At 41.8% G+C, this 21,433-nt stretch overlaps 1 protein-coding gene across 4 annotated transcripts in view; it reads left to right on the top strand.

The window, feature by feature from the left end:
- DMD (dystrophin) overlaps nucleotides 1–8,477 on the top strand; it is a gene marked incomplete at its 5' end in the record, with an annotated part of 2,126,456 nt that extends 2,117,979 nt beyond the window's left edge. For 2 of the 4 annotated variants that reach the window (XM_082864911.1, XM_082864912.1), the window contains one exon: nucleotides 5,949–8,477. In XM_082864911.1, coding sequence (XP_082721037.1) covers nucleotides 5,949–6,046 — 98 coding nt within the window. In that variant the 3' untranslated portion in view covers nucleotides 6,047–8,477. Of the gene's footprint in view, nucleotides 1–967; nucleotides 3,644–5,948 lie in introns of those variants that run through there. The other 2 variants (XM_082864913.1, XM_082864910.1) reach the window with 2 other exon arrangements.
- Between the last annotated feature and the right edge of the window lie 12,956 nt (nucleotides 8,478–21,433).

Here is a 21,433-nt window from a genome sequence, read left to right as displayed (position 1 = left end):
GATCTCACAGCTCTGCTTGTAGCTGCTCTAAATACTGGATGGCAGATAAGAATGTTGTAGGAAGTGGCGCAATGCGAAAGCCAAAGTTTGAAAACCAGTATTTCCCTTTGGAGACCCCGGAAATTGCGTGCCCAAGACATGCCAGGTATGGTCAGCGGTCCCTAATTTTCTGTCCGCTTACAAATATCAGCGTAGAAAAACTTTCTCATCAGAACCTGCTCTTCAAAAATAAATAACTGCATACAGATACAGGATTCTATAAAACAAACAAGGCCAGAGGGTCTTTGGCTGACCGTCAAGGCTCCTGGTATCTGTGGAATCACGACGAGGAAGGTGAAGACTCATTCCTGAATCTGGCTCCGTGGCTTGCCCATAAGTGGGACTTATCTCCTTCCCGCTTTGTTTCAATTTTCTCCAGTGCCCCCAGTCCCATCATGGACATGCTCAGCTTCTAACAGATAGAACAGCTTCTCCCAAGAGGATGGAGTCTAGCCTCTATGCAGTGTTCTACCTCGCATTTGGAGTGCCGATTTTTGGCACCTGAAACCAACTACTGTTTGTTTTGGTGTGTTGGTTGTCAAGTGGACAATAAAGAGATTCTGAGATTTTTGGACAGTAAACTTGAGATTCTACAGTTGCCCTTGAAAACAATGCTCGATTTGTCAGATTTCTATGCTGTGCCCGCTTTCATCCAGTTGAACGTGTGAGCTCTATGGATTCTATAAGTGATGTCTCCTGGATCATGTTATCTGTTTACACCGACTTTAAGTGTATGTAAAGGTTATTTGACTGGATGTGTCTTTTGGGTTTTTTTTGTTTGTTTTTATTTTTTTTCCAGAAGGGGATAAATGAATTGTCATCTCAACATTTGTTTGGTAAAAGAAGCAAATTGGTATGAAACTGTATATTTATGCTTTTTTTTTTCCCTTTCTGATATCTCTGCCTCTTCCTCTCTCTATTATTAAAGGAAGAAATACCCCTGGGAAGCCAATGAGAGAGGTTAGTGAGATTCAGGCTCACAGCCATGGCTTCTGTCTGTCTCATCCCGCTTTCTATGTTTGGCGTTTGTGTAAGAATTGTGTGTGTGCACGCCCATGTGTGTATTACGCGTGTCATCATGTAAGGATGGTAGTCACCTCTCCACTTGCAGCGTATGAGGAACATTCCTCAAATGTTCACTGTCATTGTCATCACCATGACAACAGGACCAGGGGTTGGGGGAACAGGAATCTCTTTTAAATGGCAACCCTTTGTAGTCCCTAGGTTGGAATCCTGAAGTTCATCATCTGTTGCCATTTGCAACACAAACAAAACCTTCAAAATACATTTAGCCTCGAACAGAACTGATGAGTCATAAAGCTTCCTTCTCCTTCCAGGACCCTAGCATTTTCTGCCAGTGCCCTTGGTTTTTATTCTTCAGGGATGACTTCATTTTGGTTCTGTTTTCTTTTTCCTGGTGCCTACACTCTTTCTTTCCCACTCGAGCTAACATTTTTTTGAGCACTTACTGTGTGCCAAGGACTTTTCTAAGCACTTGCCATCTTTTTCATTATGTAATCTTCAGGACAAGCCTATGAGGTAGGTACTCTTATTAACCCCATTTTACAGATAAGGAAACTGAGTCAACGAAAGGGTAAGCAATGTGTCCAAGGTGACAGAGCCAGGATTTGAATCCAGGCAGTCTGGGTCCAGAGCCACACTCTTAACTGTGTGCTTTACTGCCACTTAGAAAATGGTGTGTGAAAAGCATATGTCATCTCAACTTGCCCTTCGGAGGATGCTTTTTTCTTTACTTGGCATTTTGAGCCAGATAGAACAATAACCAGTTAGGGATAAAAAGTGAATCTTGGAGTCGTGAGGGATTTTTTTTAATGCCTTTTATAGGTAGGGTACAGCATCATCACTGAATGTGGTCTGGGGTTTACAGTAGAAGCTGCTTCACACTTCTGTTCTACCAGAAATATTAGCTAAACATTGAATTACCTAATGAAATGACATCGGATGACAAAGTGTTGAGTGACAGCCCAAGTGAAACAAGATTGTCCTTACCAAGAGTTTAGTATGAAGGACGCAAGAAGGAAAGCTTTCCCATGGATGGCAATAGCGTGTACTATTGTGGGAGACAGGTTGGACAGGTGGGGAGTCCTTATATGAGAAGGTTCTGGATCCTTAGCAACAGATGGACAGGAGTAGCCACTGATTCATTTAAACATCATACTGGAAGTTCTGCCAGTGCCATGCCATGCAGGTCTAATCAGCGGGACGCTCCTTCAGTGTGTCCACACCATTGCTCCCTTCCAAGGCTTGTGGGGTCCAAGGGAGGGAGCGGTGGGCTGGGAGGAGAAACAGGAAACCTGAATCGGTGAAGCATTGAATGCTCCTGACGGTTTGCCTTCTTATGGGAGACATCTTGGGTTCATTCTGATGGTAAGTGCCCCTTAAAATTTATTCTAACTTGTGGTAAAAAGTTGCACCATATTTTTAACCACCCTAAACATGTGTCTCTCATAAACGCATTTTAGAAAAGGCCAGCACATATAATTGAAGTCACACAGGCATTTGGAAACTATACTACCTGAGGTATATTGTAGTCAGATAAGTTTTCAGAAAGCCACAGAATCCAAACAACAGTGATTTTTTTTAATGCTATGAAAATACCCCAGATGTACAGTAGACCAGATATTTTTTCAAAGATTAAATTACAGAGAAGAAAAGCACATTTCACTGCAGTATTCTGGCTTTGCTTTGGCCAACTGAGCGCTCACCATTTCTTTGGGAACGGTATTTAAAAAAAAAAAAAAACAGAGTGCCAGATTGCTTTTGAGGTCTTGGGTCTCTGCCAGAAAGTCTCAATTCCAATCACCGCAGCGAACAACTCCCTGAGGCAGAGGTGGCATGTGAGAGTCCACATGTCACACTTTGCACCAACTTGGAAAAACATACAACTACCCTAATGTTAAACGCACAGTGCCTTTCTCTTCAACAGTCGTTGCTTAAGAATGGATTAAGGACGTCTATAGACGTATTTTTATGTCTACTTGTGCCTGAAGCTAATCACAGATGCCTGCCTGTTTTCCAGGGCCTCTCATGCTCATAGCACAAGATTTTCATTTTGACTTTAGAAAAATCTGTCAGGTAAAATTAATGATCTCACTAATGTTCTGCCTTACACGCACGGATAACAGAAGCAGGATACAAATGTATTTTCGGTGTCCCAATTCCCTGTCTGTGTGTGGTTCTATGCCTCCAGCGGGTTGAGGTATATGATTCTTTGGAGCAGTATTTAGTCAAAGAGATAGAATTTTTTTTTTTCTGGCTCTAAGAAAAACCTCCATGGAAAACACTGGAATTGTCATTCTGATGAAGCAGGTATTTGTAAACAAAGTAATGAAAGGCATCACATAGATATGGTGGGGTGACTCAGAACGTTCATTTCTCTAGCATAGGGATGGCCATGAGGTCAATTGTGAACATTTAACCGTCTGGACAGGTTAAAGGCTACCTAACATTTTGTGGGAGTAGGTATGGTGTATTAAGAATCATGAACCTGAGACTTCCCTAGTGGCGCAGTGGTTAAGAATCCGCCTGCCAATGCAGGGGACACAGGTTCGAGCCCTGGTCCGGGAAGATCCCACATGCTGCGGAGCAACTAAGCCCGTGCACCACAACTACTGAGCCCGCATGCTGCAACTACTGAAGCCCACATCCCTAGAGCCCGTGCTCCGCAACAAGAGAAGCCACTGCAATGAGAAGCCCGCGCACCTCAACGAAGAGTAGCCCCCGCTCTCCGCAACTAGAGAAAGCCCGCGTGCGGCAACAAAGACCCAACGTAGCCAAAACTTAATTAATTAATTTTTAAAAAAAAAACCATGAACCTCTGACCTGGTAACTTTTTAAATAGCAGATACCCCTAGAACTTATGCCTCTTAAGAGACTCAAGAATTTTCCTTCCAGTTAGTAAGCGAACACCACTTTGAGGAGTAGAAAAGCACCACTTGGCTATATAATCTATAAATGCATTTACTTGTCTTCATTATCTTTTGAACTGCAGTCTGCATCTCCTAGCACAGTCTAAAATAGGCACTCTTTGATTATTGTCAATAAGCTGATGGAGAAAAAAAATGGTTTCTTCCCTGTTTTATGTTTTGTAATACATTTTCTAGCTACCAGGAGGACTATACTATAGTGTAGATGTGAGAAATAGTTGGAATTATATCTAGGTATCAGGGTGTAAGAGTCTTGGGGTTTGTTTTTACTGGTTTTATTAACTGCTGTTAAGATTGCAAGCAATTTAAAATTTGTAGTTAGTCCATCTATTTTCAATTACACGGGAATAATTGTACAGATTTCCCAGGGTTGCTGGGCAGTCAAAAGTAGGTACAAGGGAAGCCCTCTAACTTGGTGGCCATCAGTTAGATATTTGCGCTCTGAGGAGTAGCAAAGGACCCACTGTGGCTTCCTGTGGTTTTTATGGTTTAGAAAAGCCAAAGATGATTTCTGTTCTTCACTGAGGGCTGCCAAACTACTGGCCCACTCTAGGCATAGTACATATGTTTTGTTAAAAGGTTTTATGTGTGCAGCCCCAACCAAACTCCAGAGTGATTTTTTAAAGCATAATTAGTCCTCATTGAAACTTTCTGCACGAATAGAGCTCAAAGAGAGTTACAAACTTGGTCACCTTAATAAAAATGGCTGAACAGCATAAAAGTTAAGTCTTAGCTTGACCTGGTGCCACTGCTGTTTAAGTGCCTGCCTACGAGTCCTCTTCAGATCCCCTCATATACTTAAAAACGCTCTGTCTCTTGAAATATTAGGAAAGGACACCTGCCCTAGTCTATCTTTAATGTTTATAGGGATTTTAACAATTATTATGGGAATCTGTAAAGTTGATACATGGCAAGGTAGTAAGTAATAGCCTAGTAAAGCATTTTTAGTTTCAAAGGCAGTACTTGAATAGTGGAATGATTTCCTAATGTCCAAGAATTAAAATTAGCCATATAAAAATACGGGACATTCATGACGAGGCAAGTCATAAAGTGTGTCTCAAATTATCTTATTCTAGATCTGAATTTTGCCACGAAGTACCCAGGGACATTGTGCTGTTCTTATGCTCCGTGCTGGGGGATTAACATGGGGTCATGTCATTATTATTAGAAGGCTATTCTGATAGTTAACCCTCATTGAGTAGGAGATCAAAAATGGATTCAGAGGCTACCCAAATCCATGCTACGCATGTGGGTCATCTTACAATGAGGCTCTTGAGTAATCTGGAATGAAAAGTAATTTTTTTTCCTGAAGCTTCCTAATTCAAATGTTAATAGTGTATACTAAGGTCAAATCAAGAGTTTCTCTTTCAACTCAAGTAAAAGCAGAGAGAAAAGTCACCTCCACCATAGCCTTAGACGTGAGCCAACAGCTTGTAACAGCCTTGAGATAAAGATTTCACACGTAGTGATGGTAGCGATGCTAACGGTGATGGAGGAGAGTGGCGGTGGTGGTGGTGGTGATAGTTATGGTGATGGTTGTTTGATAGTAAAATAATTTTTAATACAAGTACACAGTAAATAATCTCCCACAGCAAGGTGGAGAAGATACATCCCATCACGAACTGTTCCTGTTATGACAGGAAACTTGTGCTTATCCGTGGAAGCCTTTTGGTATATATTTACATGGGGAAGATGAGTGCAGTCTGACTTTTTTCCATTTATATGATACTAGGAGCCCGATCCAATATGAGGCTGGATACTAACAGTGTGGAATGGCTTCATTAACAAGGCTTTGCTTCTTCCTGGAAAACTGGTGAAAAACCAAACCCTGTCGTGTATCCCCTGGACGCAGCTTCTGTGTTGTCTACACCTAGAAACGGGGGATGATTTCCCAAATGACAAAGAGTTGGGGTGATGATAACTACACCTTGTGTCAAGTCTGTCTTTCTCTCTGTTTTCCAGGACACAATGTAGGAAGCCTTTTCCACCTGGCAGATGATTTGGGCAGAGCGATGGAGTCCTTAGTTTCAGTCATGACAGATGAAGAAGGGGCAGAATAAATGTTTTACAACTCCTGATTCCCGCATGGTTTTTATAATATTCATACAACAAAGAGGATTAGACAGTAAGAGTTTACAAGAAAAAAAAATCTATATTTTTGTGAAGGGTAGTGGTACTATACTGTAGATTTCAGTAGTTTCTAAGTCTGTTATTGTTTTGTTAACAATGGCAGGTTTTACACGTCTATGCAATTGTACAAAAAAGTTATAAGAAAACTACATGTAAAATCTTGATAGCTAAATAACTTGCCATTTCTTTATATGGAACGCATTTTGGGTTGTTTAAAAATTTATAACAGTTATAAAGAAAGATTGTAAACTAAAGTGTGCTTTATAAAAAAAAAGTTGTTTATAAAAACCCCTAAAAACAAACACATACACACACACACACACACACACACACACACACACACTGAGGCAGCACATTGTTTTGCATCCTTTTAGCGTGATATCCATATGAGATTCGTGGCTTTTTTTTTTCTTTTCCTGCATATTTAAGATAGGACTTCCTCTAACACCACCAAATGACCACTTCATATCGCTCTTTTGGAATTGTTGACTGAGTGGGGCTGGCTGTGGGTTTTCGTGTTACACATCTATATGTCTATAAGTATGTAAATACTATGGGTATATAGATAAATAGATATAAATTTCAAGAGACCTTTTAAATTTCTTGTTCAAATGTTCTTGCCACTTCCTAATGGAAAGCAATTGCTTCTGGTCATCCAGGCTTACCTGCTTGGGTCTAGAATGAATTTTCCCTGGAGCCTGAAGCCAGAAGGAAGCTACCACACTAAAACATTGTCTGCGGCTCCAGATGTTTCTCATTTTGAACTTTCCAGTGACAACTAGAGTACTGAGTTTTTTTAAGGGACATATGAATGAATACACCGGACTTATTATGTCAGAGTCATCCGCTGGTTGATGTATTCAGCGTCCTGCTGCTGGCAATGCCACGGTTTAAATTTAATGATGCTTCAGTGAAAATCAGAGCATCAGAAGGCATTTTTAACTCCCAGGCAGGAGGAGGACTATGGTAGGGCTGGAGGGCTGTGGATTCCCAGCCAGTCCCTCAGAGGGCGCAGGCCACTCTTGACGTAAAGGATTGGATGAATGTTCATAACCTCACAGAGAGAGCTTTATAATTACAACTGTTCTTTTCTCACAGTCAAACAGCAGTGGGTGTCTTGGTTTTCCAGTTTTTGAAGGTTTTTTTCCCCATTGTAATGAGTTTGTAAATGCCACAAGACTTAATTTAAAATAACCCTTAGTGGAAACGTGTAACACAGTAGCCCCATCACATTGTGGTACTGTTCAATATCCACCCAGAAGCCCATGAATCATGTTTCCCCCCTTGGCATTTCTCTACAAGTGACTCCAGGCAGGTTTGTAAGTGGGAACGCAAATTGATTTAAATGATCCAAAAGGCACTCCAAACCCTTTCTGGTGGATTAGGCAGGTTAAATATGTTAATAAATCATTCAAGCAGAGGAGAACGCTCAAGAGGACTAACTGGTAGGAAAAAGCTTTACTCTTTCATTTCATCTTATTAGTCTTTCACTTTTTCTAATCATCCATTCAATAGAAATCACTGTGTGACCTATCATTTTGCAAATCTGTTACCTCTTACATCAAGTGTAATTAACTTTTGGAGAGTGGGTTTTGTTCCTTATTTTACTAATGATAATTAACATCAGACATGGCTTCTCATGCTATTTCTACCTCACTTTGGTTTTGGGGTGTTCCTAATAATTGTGCACACCTGATTTCACAGCTTCATCACCTGTCCATTGTGAGAACATTTCCCTCCATTTTCGTTTTTGTTCATAATTTCCAGAAGAAAACCCAAAGCTCTAAGGTAACAAATTACATGAAGATTTGATTTTAGTCTTGCATTGTTTTCCTTTATGTGACGCTGTACTTTTTCTTTACCCGAGGATTTTTTTTTTAACCGTGATTTAAAACAAGGGGTTACTTTACTTCCTACTAAGAAGTTTAAGTTTCATTCTAAAATCAGAGGTAAATAGAGGGCTTAATTTTGTTTTAATCTTTTGTTTTATTTTATCTTTTAGACATTAGTTCTGGAGTGAGTCTGTCAAAAATATTTGAATAAAAACTGAGAGCTTTATTGCTACGTTCTAAGCATAAGTTGGACATTGTTTCGTGTTCTTGATAACCACCGAGTATTAAACTGTAGATCATAACCAATGTAACTGAAGCATAAACATCACCTGGCATGTTATGTCATTGTTTTCAGGTACTGGGTTCTTACTTGAGTATCATAATATATTGTGTTTTAACACCAACACTGTAACATTTACTAATTATTTTTTTAAACTTCAGTTTTACTGCATTTTCACAACATATCAGACTTCACCAAATATATGCCTTACTATTGTATTATATTACTGCTTTACTGTGTATCTCAATAAAGCACGCAGTTATGGTACAAAAAAGTGTTGACTGGACTGCAGTATTTTGTTTTGTTTTGTTTTTTGCATAGGCAAAACTTTCATATCGTTAAAAAATTTAAAAATCTAGAGAGCCCAACAGTGAAAAGAAGGCCCCTGACTACCCTATTCCCACCTCATCCTCACTGCACTCTGAGTAAATATTAATAAGTTCTTGTGTTTCCTTCCAAAGTGTCATTATTGTATAAGCAATTACAAACATGTTCCTACTTTTTTTCCTTTTATTACTCAAGCTAGCATTCTATGCATTCAGTTATATGCCTTGGGTTTTTTTTAAACTTAAGAATGGACTCAAGAGATCCATCCTTAATTATATTGAAATAGATCTTTTCATTTCAATATATGAAATGCTTTCCTCGTGCTTTTTTATAGCTAATAATCCAGTGGGGGGGGGGGATATTATTTAAACGGTCCCCTTTGGTGGGGTACGTGGGTGGTCTTCCTCTTTTGCTCTGACAAACAATACCACATATCTCTCATTTCATCCTTTCACTTGTGCAAATATATATCCGTAGGACACATTCCTAGAAGGGCGATTTCTGGATCAAAGGGGGTAAGCACTTGTAGCTCGGGAGGTAATTTTATGCAGCAATGGTCATAGTGGTCTTTTTGTTTTCTGTTTTAGTAATAACAAGTATATGAATTAACCAGTTTGCAGTTGACACTTTGCTTATCACTTCTATGATTATTAATGGTACCAGACCTAAGGAGACGTCTGAAGTACAGAAGTCATGCCTAAAATGATGCCTCAGAACTGGTTCTGAGGGGGACACCCCTCTCGTACATAGCCATGACCACCACCACAGGGAGATCCCCTCACCCCTGTCCTGCTCTGCTTCTGTCCTAGCTGCAAAGGAGGCTAGGAAAACGAGGAGCAACGTCAACACCTCTAGGGAGAGACCATCTATCTCTGCTTCCCACCAAGAGTCACAGAGAGGAGTTCCTCAACAGGTTCAGATGCTGGAGCGCCAAAGAAATTACAAAAGTCCACTAGGTACAGCCTATTCCAGTGACTTTGGAAATAATAGGAGATGGTCAAGCTGATTAAGAATGGTGTTAAATGGGTGTGGCATCTCTGATACGAATCACTAAGTTGAGGGTGGGGTGATGGTGCCAACCTAAGGGGCTACTACACTGAAAGACTTCCCTTGAAATCCACACATACGAAGACTAATTTTCATCCTATTTAAATAAATCATTTATTCCCCGGTGCCGTTCCCCCAGCCTGCTTTTGTTTGAAACGCCCAGACTGCCTGTTTTGATAGCACTCAACTAGGTAGCTGAGGACTCTTCAACGCTTCAACCTAACACAGCACTGTGTATGTCTCACTCTGAGGAGGGCATTTGGCTTTCCTTTCCACACTAGGCACAGGCTGGAGGAGAGGGAGTCATTTCAGCTAAAAATTAAAACGCATCAAGCTGGCGCAGGCTGTGCATCAGCAAGCAGAATGTGTGTTTGGGGGAAAGCCCCAAGACTAATGGACATGTATGGACACGTTCTGTGGAGCCGCGATGGGATTTCCCTGAAACTGCAATGCTCTGATGGCGGAATGAATACAGAGGCAAGCACTGGCACACTTGCAAAGACTCTGCCTTCAAATTAAGTGTAGGAAGGACGTGAACTGCATTCTTTCCCACCGTAGCAAAGCCACTAGGGTAGGAACCATAAACACATCCTCCACTGCTCCTTGGGCTTCAGACTGCTGTGATCTCACGGACTTATCTGACAACACAGGAGTGGCAACACGCCAGACAGGCCGTAACAAGCGATATCGTGTGACAGTGTGACGTTTGGCGATGTTTGAGAGTGGCTTTCATATACAGAGAAGATTCTGTACAGTAACTTTAGACTTAAATTCTGTCTATGCGTGCTTGTGTGCGTGTGTGTGTGCGCGCGCATGTGTTTTTGTTTTATATTTATTCAGGAATAAATATTGAGCTCTTCTGTCAGTTTTCATTTTGAAATAATTCAAACTCACAGAAAAGTTACAAGAGTAGTACAAAGAACCCCCATATTCCCTTTACCCAGATTCAATGACTGCTTACATTTTGTCCCATTTAGTTTCTCGCTCCTTCCTCACCCTCTCCTTTCTCCCTCCCCTCCCCCAACAGTTGACCCTTGCACAACAGAAGGGTTGGGGCGCCCCCCCTCCCCCGCACAGCTGAAAACCCGTGTATAACTCTTATAGTTGGCCCTCCATATATACAGTTCCTCTGTATCTGCGGTTCCTCCACATCTGTAGATTAAGCCAACCTCAGATCATGTAGTCCCACAGTATTTACTACTGGAAAAAATCGGCGTGTAAGTGGACCCACGCAGTGTAAACCCATGTTGTTCGAGGGTCAACTGTAGTGTTTTCTTTCTGAACCATTTTGACAGTAAGTTTCGGACGTCATGCCCCCTTATGCTTAAATACTTCATGTCCATTTCCTAAGAACTGACATTCTCTTGCATAACCACATTACAGTTCTCAAAATTTTTAAATTTAACATTATACAAAGCTATCACCTACTCCACAGCCCATATTCAAATACTGTCAATTGTGCCACGATTTTTTTTAATAGTTATATGCGTTTCCCCAGTCTGCTCTAGGATCTAATTCTCAATTTCATGACACTGTCACGTCTCTTTAATCTCCTTTGATCTGGAACAGTTTCTCTACCCTTCTTTGTCTTCAAAGACCTTGACATATTTTTTAAAAGTACAAGCCAGTTACTCGTAGGATGTGCCTTAATTTGGGTTTCTGTGATGTGTCCACAGGATTATATTCAGGTTATGTGTTTTTGGCAAGAATATGACATAAGCAATGATCTGTCCTCAGCACATCATAGCAGGAGGCATGTATGTAATGATGGTCTGTCCCATTCTTGGTAATGTCAACTTTGATCACTTCGTGGAGGTTTCTCCCCTTGCTATACATTTTTAAAACCTAAATATTCTTGGGAGAAAATATTTGCAAATGAAGCAATGACAAAGGATTAATCTCCAAAATTTACAAGCAGCTCATGCAGCTCAATCTCAAAAACACGAACAACCCAATCCAAAAATGGGCAGAAGACCTAAACAGACATTTCTCCAAAGAAGGTATACAGATTGCCAGCAAACACATGAAAGGATGCTCAACATCACTAATCATTAGAGAAATGCAAATCGAAACTACAATGAGGTATCACCTCACACCAGTCAGAATGGCCATCATCAAAAAATCTACAAACAATAAATGCTGGAGAGGGCGTGGAGAAAAGGGAACCTTCTTACACTGTTGGTGGGAATGTAAATTGATACAGCCACTATGGAGAACAGTATGGAGGTTCCTTAAAAAGCTAAAAAGAGAACTACCATACGACCCAGCAATCCCACTACTGGGCATATACCCTGAGAAAACCATAATTCAAAAAGAGTCATGTACCAAAATGTTCATTGCAGCTCTATTTACAACAGCCAGGACACAGAAGCAACCTAAGTGTCCATCGACAGATGAATGGATAAAGAAGATGTGGCACATATATACAATGGAATATTACTCAGCCATAAAAAGAAACGAAATTGAGTTATTTGTAGTGAGGTGGATGGACCTACAGTCTGTCCTACAGAGTGAAGTAAGTCAGAAAGAAACTTACAAATACCGTATGTTAACACATATATATGGAATCTAAAAAAGAAGGTTCTGAAGAACCTAGGGGCAGGACAGGAATAAAGACGCAGACGAAGAGAATGGACTTGACAACAGGGGGAGGGGGAAGGGTAAGCTGGGACGCAGTGAGAGAGTGGCATGGACATATACACACTACCAAATATAAAACAGATGGCTCGTGGGAAGCAGCCACATAGCACAGGGAGATCAGCTCGGTGGTTTGTGACCACCTAGAGGGATGGGATAAGGAGGGCGGGAGGGAGACGCAAGAGGGAGGAGATACGGGGATATATGTATATGTATAGCTGATTCACTTTGTTATAAAGCAGAAACTAACACATCATTGTAAAGCAATTATACTTCAATAAAGATGTAAAAAAAACCTAATTATTCTTCTTAAACCTTTAGGTTCAACTAGAAATCTTATTTTCATATGTATACTGTAGCTGACCTATATCAAATAAGAACAGTCACTTTCTGTGAGCTCTAGTTCAATACGGCCACATACGAGTCTCCCGAACTCACTTCTTCCCACAGACACACCAAGCCTATAGCTACATAGAAAACACTTCCTTCTGAAAGAAACTCAGAAGCTAGTTGAGTGACTCCTACGCATATCAGGCAAATGAAGAAAAGAAAAAAAAAACCACATGGAAACAGGTAGGAGAAACTGAGACAGGATGTTGCTATAAACCCCACCCCAGGCGTGGCAACACACAGCCAGGAGGGAACTCAAAACTACCAGCTTCTCCCTGAGGAGAAAAGGGTTTGAATCCCACATTAAGCATTCTACCAGAGGGCTTCCCTGGTGGCGCAGTGGTTAAGAATCCGCCTGTCAATGCAGGAGACACGGGTTCGAGCCCTGGTCCGGGAAGATCCCACATGCCGCGGAGCAACTCAGCCCGTGTGCCACAACTACTGAGCCTGCGCTCTAGAGCCCGTGAGCCACAACTACTAAGCCCACGTGCCACAGTTACTGAAGCCCGCACGCCTAGAGCCCGTGCACCACAACGAAGAGCAGCCCCCACTCACCACAACTAGAGAAAGCCCGCGTGCAGCAATGAAGACCCAACGCAGCCAAAAATAAATTAATTAATTAATTATTTTTAAAAAAGAATTCTACTGGAGACAGAGGCCCGCAAAACATCTCACTTTGAAAGCCACCAAGGCTTGGGGGCTTCCCTGGTGGTCCAGTGGGTAAGACTCCACGCTCCCAATGCAGGGGGTCCGCGTTCAATCCCTGGTCAGGGAACTAGATCTCGCATGCCTCAACTAAAGATCCCGCATGACACAACCAATATCCTGTGTGCTGCAAACTAAGACCCGGTGCAGCCAAATAAATAAATATTAAAAGAAAAAAAGCCAACAAGGCTTATGTCCACGAGACCCATACGGCTGTAGTGCACTATGAGACTGTCCTTAAAGGGTCCATACAGACTCACCATGGCTAACTCAGAGGCAGCAGACAGAAATACCCAGTCTCCCTTGAAAGAGTCCTAATTACTTATCATAATAACTGTGGCCTCAGGGGCAGTCTCCTAACTTAACTCACATCTAGGGACTGACTGAAATACTCCCCACAGACCCCAGATACCATATTTGTGCTCTGCCTCTGCTTAGGTCCAGGTCGCTGGTACCTCCCAGAAAGGAGCTTGTCAACACGTCTGGCACCCTGGTTTTTGCAGCTACTGCCCAGGGGACACCCCTTGACCATTCTTCTTCGGTCTCCAGTGGGGCCCACACATTGTTCACGAGTCCCAAAGGATTGTAACAAACATATAAACAGTTCGATGGAATCCCCTGGCAGTCCAGTGGTTAGGGCTCCGTGCTCCCATTGCCGGTGCTCCGGATTCGATTACGAACTACGATCCCCCGCATGCCACGGCAAGGCCAAAACAAAAAACAAAAAAAGTAGAAACAGTTCTTAACCAGCTATCCCCTCAGGGCATGTTGCAGAGGCAGCAGACAGAAATGCCCAGTCTTTCCCTGAATGAGGCCTACTTGCTAATCTTAATAGCTGCAGCCTGAAGGGCAGGCCTCGAATATACCACACATCAAGGGGCAGACTGCAATGCTCTCCAGAGACCCCGGAGCCAGTGGACACTCTGTGCTCTCCCTCTGCCTTGCTCCAGGTTGCCCGTATCGCCCAGAAAGGACCTTGTGCACACATCTGGTGCCCTGGTTTGTGTGCCCAGGGAACACCCCTTGACCGCCTGGCTCTGGTGGCCAGTGGGGCCTACATTCATGAGTCCCACAGGACTGTAACAAAGAGAGAAACAGTTTTTTACCAGCTATCCCCCCAAGACACAGTGCAGAAGCAGCAGACAGAAACAACCATCTCCCAGTTATCCCCTGAAAGAGGGCTGGCTTCCAATCAGCCTGCTTCTAGATGCTGACTGAGATCTTCCCCTCTGGGACAGTGAGAGATCTTAACACACCCTCAACTGCTAGGAGCCACCAACAAAGACGTCTACTCAGACAATTGCAAAGGTTGGAGAGAAAACCTAGACCTGGGCGGGGCTGAACAATGAACTTCATCTCCTACACAAACCACGCCCTCAAGCCCAGGACAGGTGGCAGCTTTATCCAATAGCATAGATACTAACACAGAGAGTCAAGGACAATTATGAAACAGAGGAAGATATTCAAAATGAAAGAACAAGATACAGACATACCTCGTTTCACTGCACTTCACTTTATTGCACTTCACAGATACTATGTTTTTTACAAATTGAAGGTTTGTGGCAACCCGGCATTGTCAGGTGATGGCTAACAGTTTTTAGCAATAAAGTATTTTTAAATTAAGGTATGTACATTGTGCTTTAGACATAACGCTACTGCATGCTTAATAGACTACAGTATAGTGTAAACATAACTTCTATATGCATTGGGACACCAAAAAATTCGTCTGACCCACTTTACTGTATTATTCCCTTTACTGCAGTTCTGGAACCAAACCAGCAATATCTCCAAGGTATGCCTGTAAAACTTCAGAAAAGACCTTAATTAAACAGTAATAAGTGATTTACCTGGTAAAGAGTTCAAAATAACAGTCATAAAGGTCAGGAAAGGCCATAACAGTCACTGAGATCAGGAAAACTATGTATGAACAAAGTGAGGATTTCAATCAACAGAAAATAAAATGAAGTACCTAACAGAAATCACAGAGCTAAAGAATACAATAACTGAACTAAAAAATTCAATAGACAGGTTCAACGACAGACTAGATGAAGTGGAAAAAGGATCCAAGAACTTGAAGACATGGCAGTGGAATTCATACAATCAAAGAAGAAAAAAGAGTGAAGATAGCTTAAGGGACTTCCCTAACTTCAGGAAGGAAACAGATACTCAAATTTAGGAAGACCAGAGTTTCAAATAAGATGACTCCAAAGAGACCCAAACCAAGACATTATCATTAAAGTCTCAAAAGTTAAAGACAATGAGAGAATTTTAAAAGCATCAAGAGAAAAGCAACTTGTTACCTACAAGGGAACCCCCGTAAGACCATCAACAGGTTTTTTTGGCAGAAACGTTGCAGTTTCATGATATATTCAAAGTGCTGAAAGAAAAAAAAAATTTGCCAACCAGAATACTCTATCCAGCAAAGTTGTTCTTCAGAATTAAAGGATAAAGAGTTTTCCAGAGAAACAAAAGATGAGGAGTTCAGCACCACTAGACCAGCCTTAAAAGAAATGTTAAAGGGACTTCTTTAAGCTGAAACAAAAGGGTGCCAATTAATAACAGGAAAATATATGAAAGTATAACTCTCACTGGTACAGGGAAATACATAGTTAAATTCAGAATAATCTAATGTTCTAATGGTGGTAGGTTAATCACTGAAAGATCTAGTATGAAGGTTAAAAGACAAAAGTAGTAAAAACAGCAATAACTACAGTAATTTGTTAGTGGATACAGTAAGTCCCCTACATACGAACCTTCAAGCTGCAAACTTTCAAAGGTGCAAACGTGCGCTTGCATGTCCAATCACGTTAGTTCACACGTCTGGCGTACACTGTCACATGTGTACTTCCTTTACAACTGGCTGTGCTTTTGTGTAACTTACTGTACAGTACTGTATAGAGTACAATAGTACAGTATCTTTATTTCAAGCCCAGGAGGTCCAGAAGCAAGCATAAAAGCTGCAGTGCTATAGCTGGCACTGCTAAGAAGCACCAGCTGTTGTACTGTACCACTGTACCTTTCAAGATACCGTACTGTAAGATTAAAAATGTTTTCGGACTTCCCTCGTGGTGCAGCAGTTAAGAATCCGCCTGCCAATGCAGGGGACACAGGTTCGAGCCCTGGTCCAGGAAGATCCCACATGCCGCAGAGCAACTAAGCCTGTGCACCACAACTACTGAGCCTGTGCTCTAGAGCCCATGAGCCACAACTACTGAGCCTGCGTGCCACAACTACTGAAGCCCGCGTGCCTAGAGCCCGTGCTCCACAACAAGAGAAGCAACCACAATGAGAAGCCCCTGCACCGCAACGAAAAGTAGCCCCCGATCACCGCAACTAGAGAAAGCCCACGCGCAGCAACAAAGACCCAAAAGAGCCAAAAATCAAAATAAATAAATAATTTTTTTTAATCTGTTTAAAAATGTTTTCTTTACTTTCTCTTTGTTATTTATTATTTGTGGGAAAAGTATTATAAACCTATTACAGTACAGTACTATATAGCCAATGGTGTTAGTTGGGTACCTAGGTTAACTTTGTTGGACTTACGAACAAATTGGACTTATGAACGTGCTCTCAGAACGGAACTCGTTCGTCGGTAGGGAACTTACTGTACACAAGATAAAAAGATGTAAAGTGTGACATGAAAACCATAAAACATTGGAGAGTAAAAATGTAGCGCGTGGGCTTCCCTGGTGGCACAGTGGTTGAGAGTCCGCCTGCCGATGCAGCGGACGCGGGTTCATGCCCCGATCCGGGAGGATACCGCATGCCGCGGAGCGGCTGGGCCCGTGAGCCATGGCCGCTGAGCCTGCGTGTCTGGAGCCTGTGCTCTGCAACGGGAGAGGCCACAACAGTGAGAGGCCCACGTACCACAAAAAAAAAAAATGTAGAGCATTAGAATGTGTTTGGACTTAGGTTGTTTCAACTTAAAAGAGACTGTTATAAGAGGTTTTATGTTAGCCTCGTGTATCCACAAAGCAAAAACCTAAAGTATATACACAAAAGATAAAGGAACCTAGATGACCATAAAGCACATGAAAAGATGCTCAGGGCTTCCCTGGTGGTGTGGTGGTTGGGAGTCCGCCTGCCGATGCAGGGGACATGGGTTCGTGCCCCGGTCCGGGAAGATCCCACATGCCGCGGAGCGGCTGGGCCCATGAGCCATGGCCGCTGAGCCTACGTGTCCAGAGCCTGTGCTCCGCAATGCGAGAGGCCACAAGAGTGAGAGGCCCGCGTACCACAAAATAAAACAAAACAAACAAAAAAAGATGCTCAACCTCACCAATTATCAGAGAAATGCAAATCAAAACTACAATGAGGTATCACCTCACACCAGTCAGAATGGTCACCATCAAGAAGTCTATAAACAATAAATGCTGGAGAGGGTGTGGAGAAAAGGGAACCCTCCTACACTGTTGCTGGGAATGTAAATTGGTACAACCACTATGGAGAATGGACTGGAGGTTCCTTAAAAAACTTAAAATAGAACTACCACGTGATCCAGCAATCCCACTCCTGGGCATATATTCGGAGAGAACCATAATCCAAAAGGATATATGGACCCCAGTGTTCATAGCAGCACTATTTACAATAGCCAAGACACAGAAACAACCTAAATGTCCATAGACGGAGGAATGGATAAAGAAGATGTGGTACATATATACAATGGTATAGTACTCAGCCATAAAAAAGAACGCAATAATGCCATTTGCAGCAACATGGATGGACCTAGAGATTATCATACTAAGTGAAGTAAGTCAGACAGAGAAAGACAAATATCATATGATATCCCTCATATGTGGAATCTAATTTTTATTTATTTATGGCTGCACTGGGTCTTTGTTGCTACACACGGGCTTTCTCTAGTTCTGGCGAGCGGGGGATACTCTTAATTGCAGTGCGTGGGCTTCTCACAGCAGTAGCCTCTTGTTGCGGAGCACAGGCTCTAGGTGCGTGAGCTTCAGTAGTTGTGGCACATGGGCTCAGTTGCTCCGCAGCATGTGGGATCTTCCCAAACCAGGGCTCAAACCCATGTCCCCTGCATTGGCAGGCAGACTCTCAACCACTGCACCACCAGGGAAGTCCCTGGAATCTAATTTTTAAAAATATACAAATGAACTTATTTATAAGACAGAAGCAGACTTATAGATATTGAAAACAAGCTTATGATTACCAAAGGGGAAACGTGGTGGGGAGGAATAAATCAACAGCTTGGGATGAACATACACACACTACGATATATAAGATAGATAACCAACAAGGACCTACTGTATAGCACAGGGAACTCTACCCAATATTCTGTGATAACCTATATAAGAAAAGAATCTAAAAAAGAATGAATATATGTATATGTATAACTGAATCACTTTGCTGTACACCTGAAACTAACACAACATTGTAAATCAAGTAAAATCCAATAAAATCAAAATATTGAAAAAAGGAATCTAAGCATACTACTACAGAAGAGCATCAAATCACAAAGGGAGAGAAGTAAGGAATGAAAAGAATTACAAAAAGCCAGAAAACAATAAACAAAATGGAAATTCATCCATACTTATCAACACTTACTTTGAATATCCATAGACTAAATCATCTAATCAAAACACATAGGGGCTTCCCTGGTGGCGCATTGGTTGAGAGTCCGCCTGCCGATGCAGGGGACACGGGTTCATGCCCCGGTCCGGGAAGATCCCACATGCCGCGGAGCGGCTGGGCCCGTGAACCATGGCCGCTGAGCCTGCGTGTCCGGAGCCTGTGCCCCACAACGGGAGGGGCCACGTCAGTGAGAGGCCCGCACACCGCAAAAAAATAAAAATTAAAAAATTGATAAATAAAACTAAAAAAATAAAAAATAAAAAATTATACAATGAACTTATTTACAAAACAGAAACAGACTCACGGACTTCGAAAACAAATTTATGGTTACCAAAGGGGACAGGTGAGGGGCGGGATATATCAGGAGTTTGGGATTAACAGATACATACCACTGTATATAAAGTAATCAATAAGGTCCTACTGTATAGCACAGGGAACTCAATATTCTGTAATAACCTATATGGGAAAAGAATCTGTAAAAGAATGGATATATGTATAACTAAATCACTTAGCTGTACACCTGAAACTAACACAACATTGCAAATCAACTATACTCTAATATAAAATAAAAATTAAATTAAAAGAAAACAGACACGTAGATCAATGGGGAAAAATAGAGAGCCCAGAAATAAACTCATACATATATGGTCAATTAATTTACAACAAAGGAGCCAAGAATATACCATGGGAAAAGGACAGTCTCCTTAATAAATGGTGCTGGGAAAACTGGACAAATGCATGCAGAAGAATGAAACTGTACCAATATCTTACACCATACACAAAAATCAACTCAAAATGGATTAAAGACTTGAATGCAAGACCTGAAACCATAAAACTCCCAGAAGAAAACATAGGGGGGTAAGCTACTTGACATTCCTCTGGCAATGATTGTTTGAAGTTTACACCAAAAGCACAGGCAACAAAAGCAAAAATAAACAAATGGAACTACATCAAACTAAAAAGCTTCTGCACAGCAAGAGAAACTATCAACACAATGAAAAAGTAACCTATAGAATGGGAGAAATATTTGCTAACTCATATAACTGACAAGTAATTAACATTTGAAATATACAAAGAACGTGAAGCACTCAACAGCAAAAAAAAAGTCCGATTTTAAAATGGGCAGGAGATCTCAACATACATTTCTCCAAATATGACATACAGAAGGCCAAAAGGTACATGAAAAGGTGCTGAACATCACTAATCATCAGGAAAATACAAATCAAAGCCACAATGAGATACCATCTTACACCCTGCTAGAATGGCTATTATCAAAAAGACAAACAGCTGGGCTGGTCAGAAAGACAGCAATGCCCTGAGGCTGTTCTCCAGGGGAAGGTTTGAAGAACAGGCAGCAATGGTCTCCCAGGACAAATTCTAGACACCTTGCTGCTGCCAGGAAGATTGGGCCTCCTTTGGGAAGAGTGGTTGCAGCAGCAGCGCCTGGCATCTGATTCTGCTGTCCTCTGCTGCTCACCGCATTCCAGCTCATCCTCTCCTGGCCCCTCTATCTGGACCTGCAGTTACTCCCTCCAAAACAGGGGCGTGAACTGCGCACCCGTGGGCCACACGTTCTCTGAAATATTCTGATACCATATACTATATGAACTGAGTCCAGTTTTCTGTTCATTTTGAAATCACATTTGTATAAGTATACATTTTCAATTGCAACCTAAGACTCATCTCTCCAATTTGCAAATATGCCAAATTGCCACAAACATTTTAAGCACTTTAAACAAACACAACTTATTCCTAAATTCAACAACAATAAAAAGTATTAAAACCATGAGTTAGGTTTACTTCACCATTTCTCTGTTTTCTTCTGAAGTTCCTAGGCTTTCAAAGACTTACTTGGTAAGGCAGAGCTTCTCAGCGGTGTACTCCTCAGCGGTCCCAGTAGTGTCGAGGTCTTAAACCTTGCAGTCTTGGGGATGGCCGGATAGAGCCTGGAACCTTCAGCCTCCTGCAGTCGACCAAGGATGCCCTACAATTAAAAGTCAATTTCTCTGTATGCCATGATGTGAAAATAGTTGGGAAACACTGCATGGAGGGAATCCTTTTACCAATAATGAGAGTTGAGGTTACTGGTTCAATTCATGTCCATACTGAAAGTAAACATCCTAGGCATGTTGACAATTTCATCAGTCAGGAATTTGTGGCTAAGATGGGTAACTCTTCTTATGCCACCGGAGAGAAACATTCCATCCCTTTTTATAGTCAATGTGACAACAGGGGGACTCCAAGCCATATAGGAAGCTTTTGCATACACTCTTCACAAACTGTGTTCCTGGGTTACGCTTAGCCCTTCACCCGTGCAGGTAACTGCCAGCAGCCCCTACACCAGGGCTCTCGTGGTCCTAGTTCACTGCCCTCACTCATGGTTTACTCTAGTCATCTTGACTTAAGTATTAATAAAACCCTTTCAATCTCAAAAACGCCCTGGTTAGTAGAATAAATGATCTGGTCATCCTACCTATCACCAGGTTGCCTCTAACTTCCTTCAACCA

This window comes from Leucopleurus acutus, assembly GCF_964270905.1.
Source record: "Leucopleurus acutus genome assembly, chromosome: X".
Taxonomy (NCBI): Eukaryota; Metazoa; Chordata; class Mammalia; order Artiodactyla; family Delphinidae; genus Leucopleurus; species Leucopleurus acutus.
Note: the sequence above shows the minus strand (reverse complement) of the source record. Positions and strands in the feature narration are given on the sequence as shown.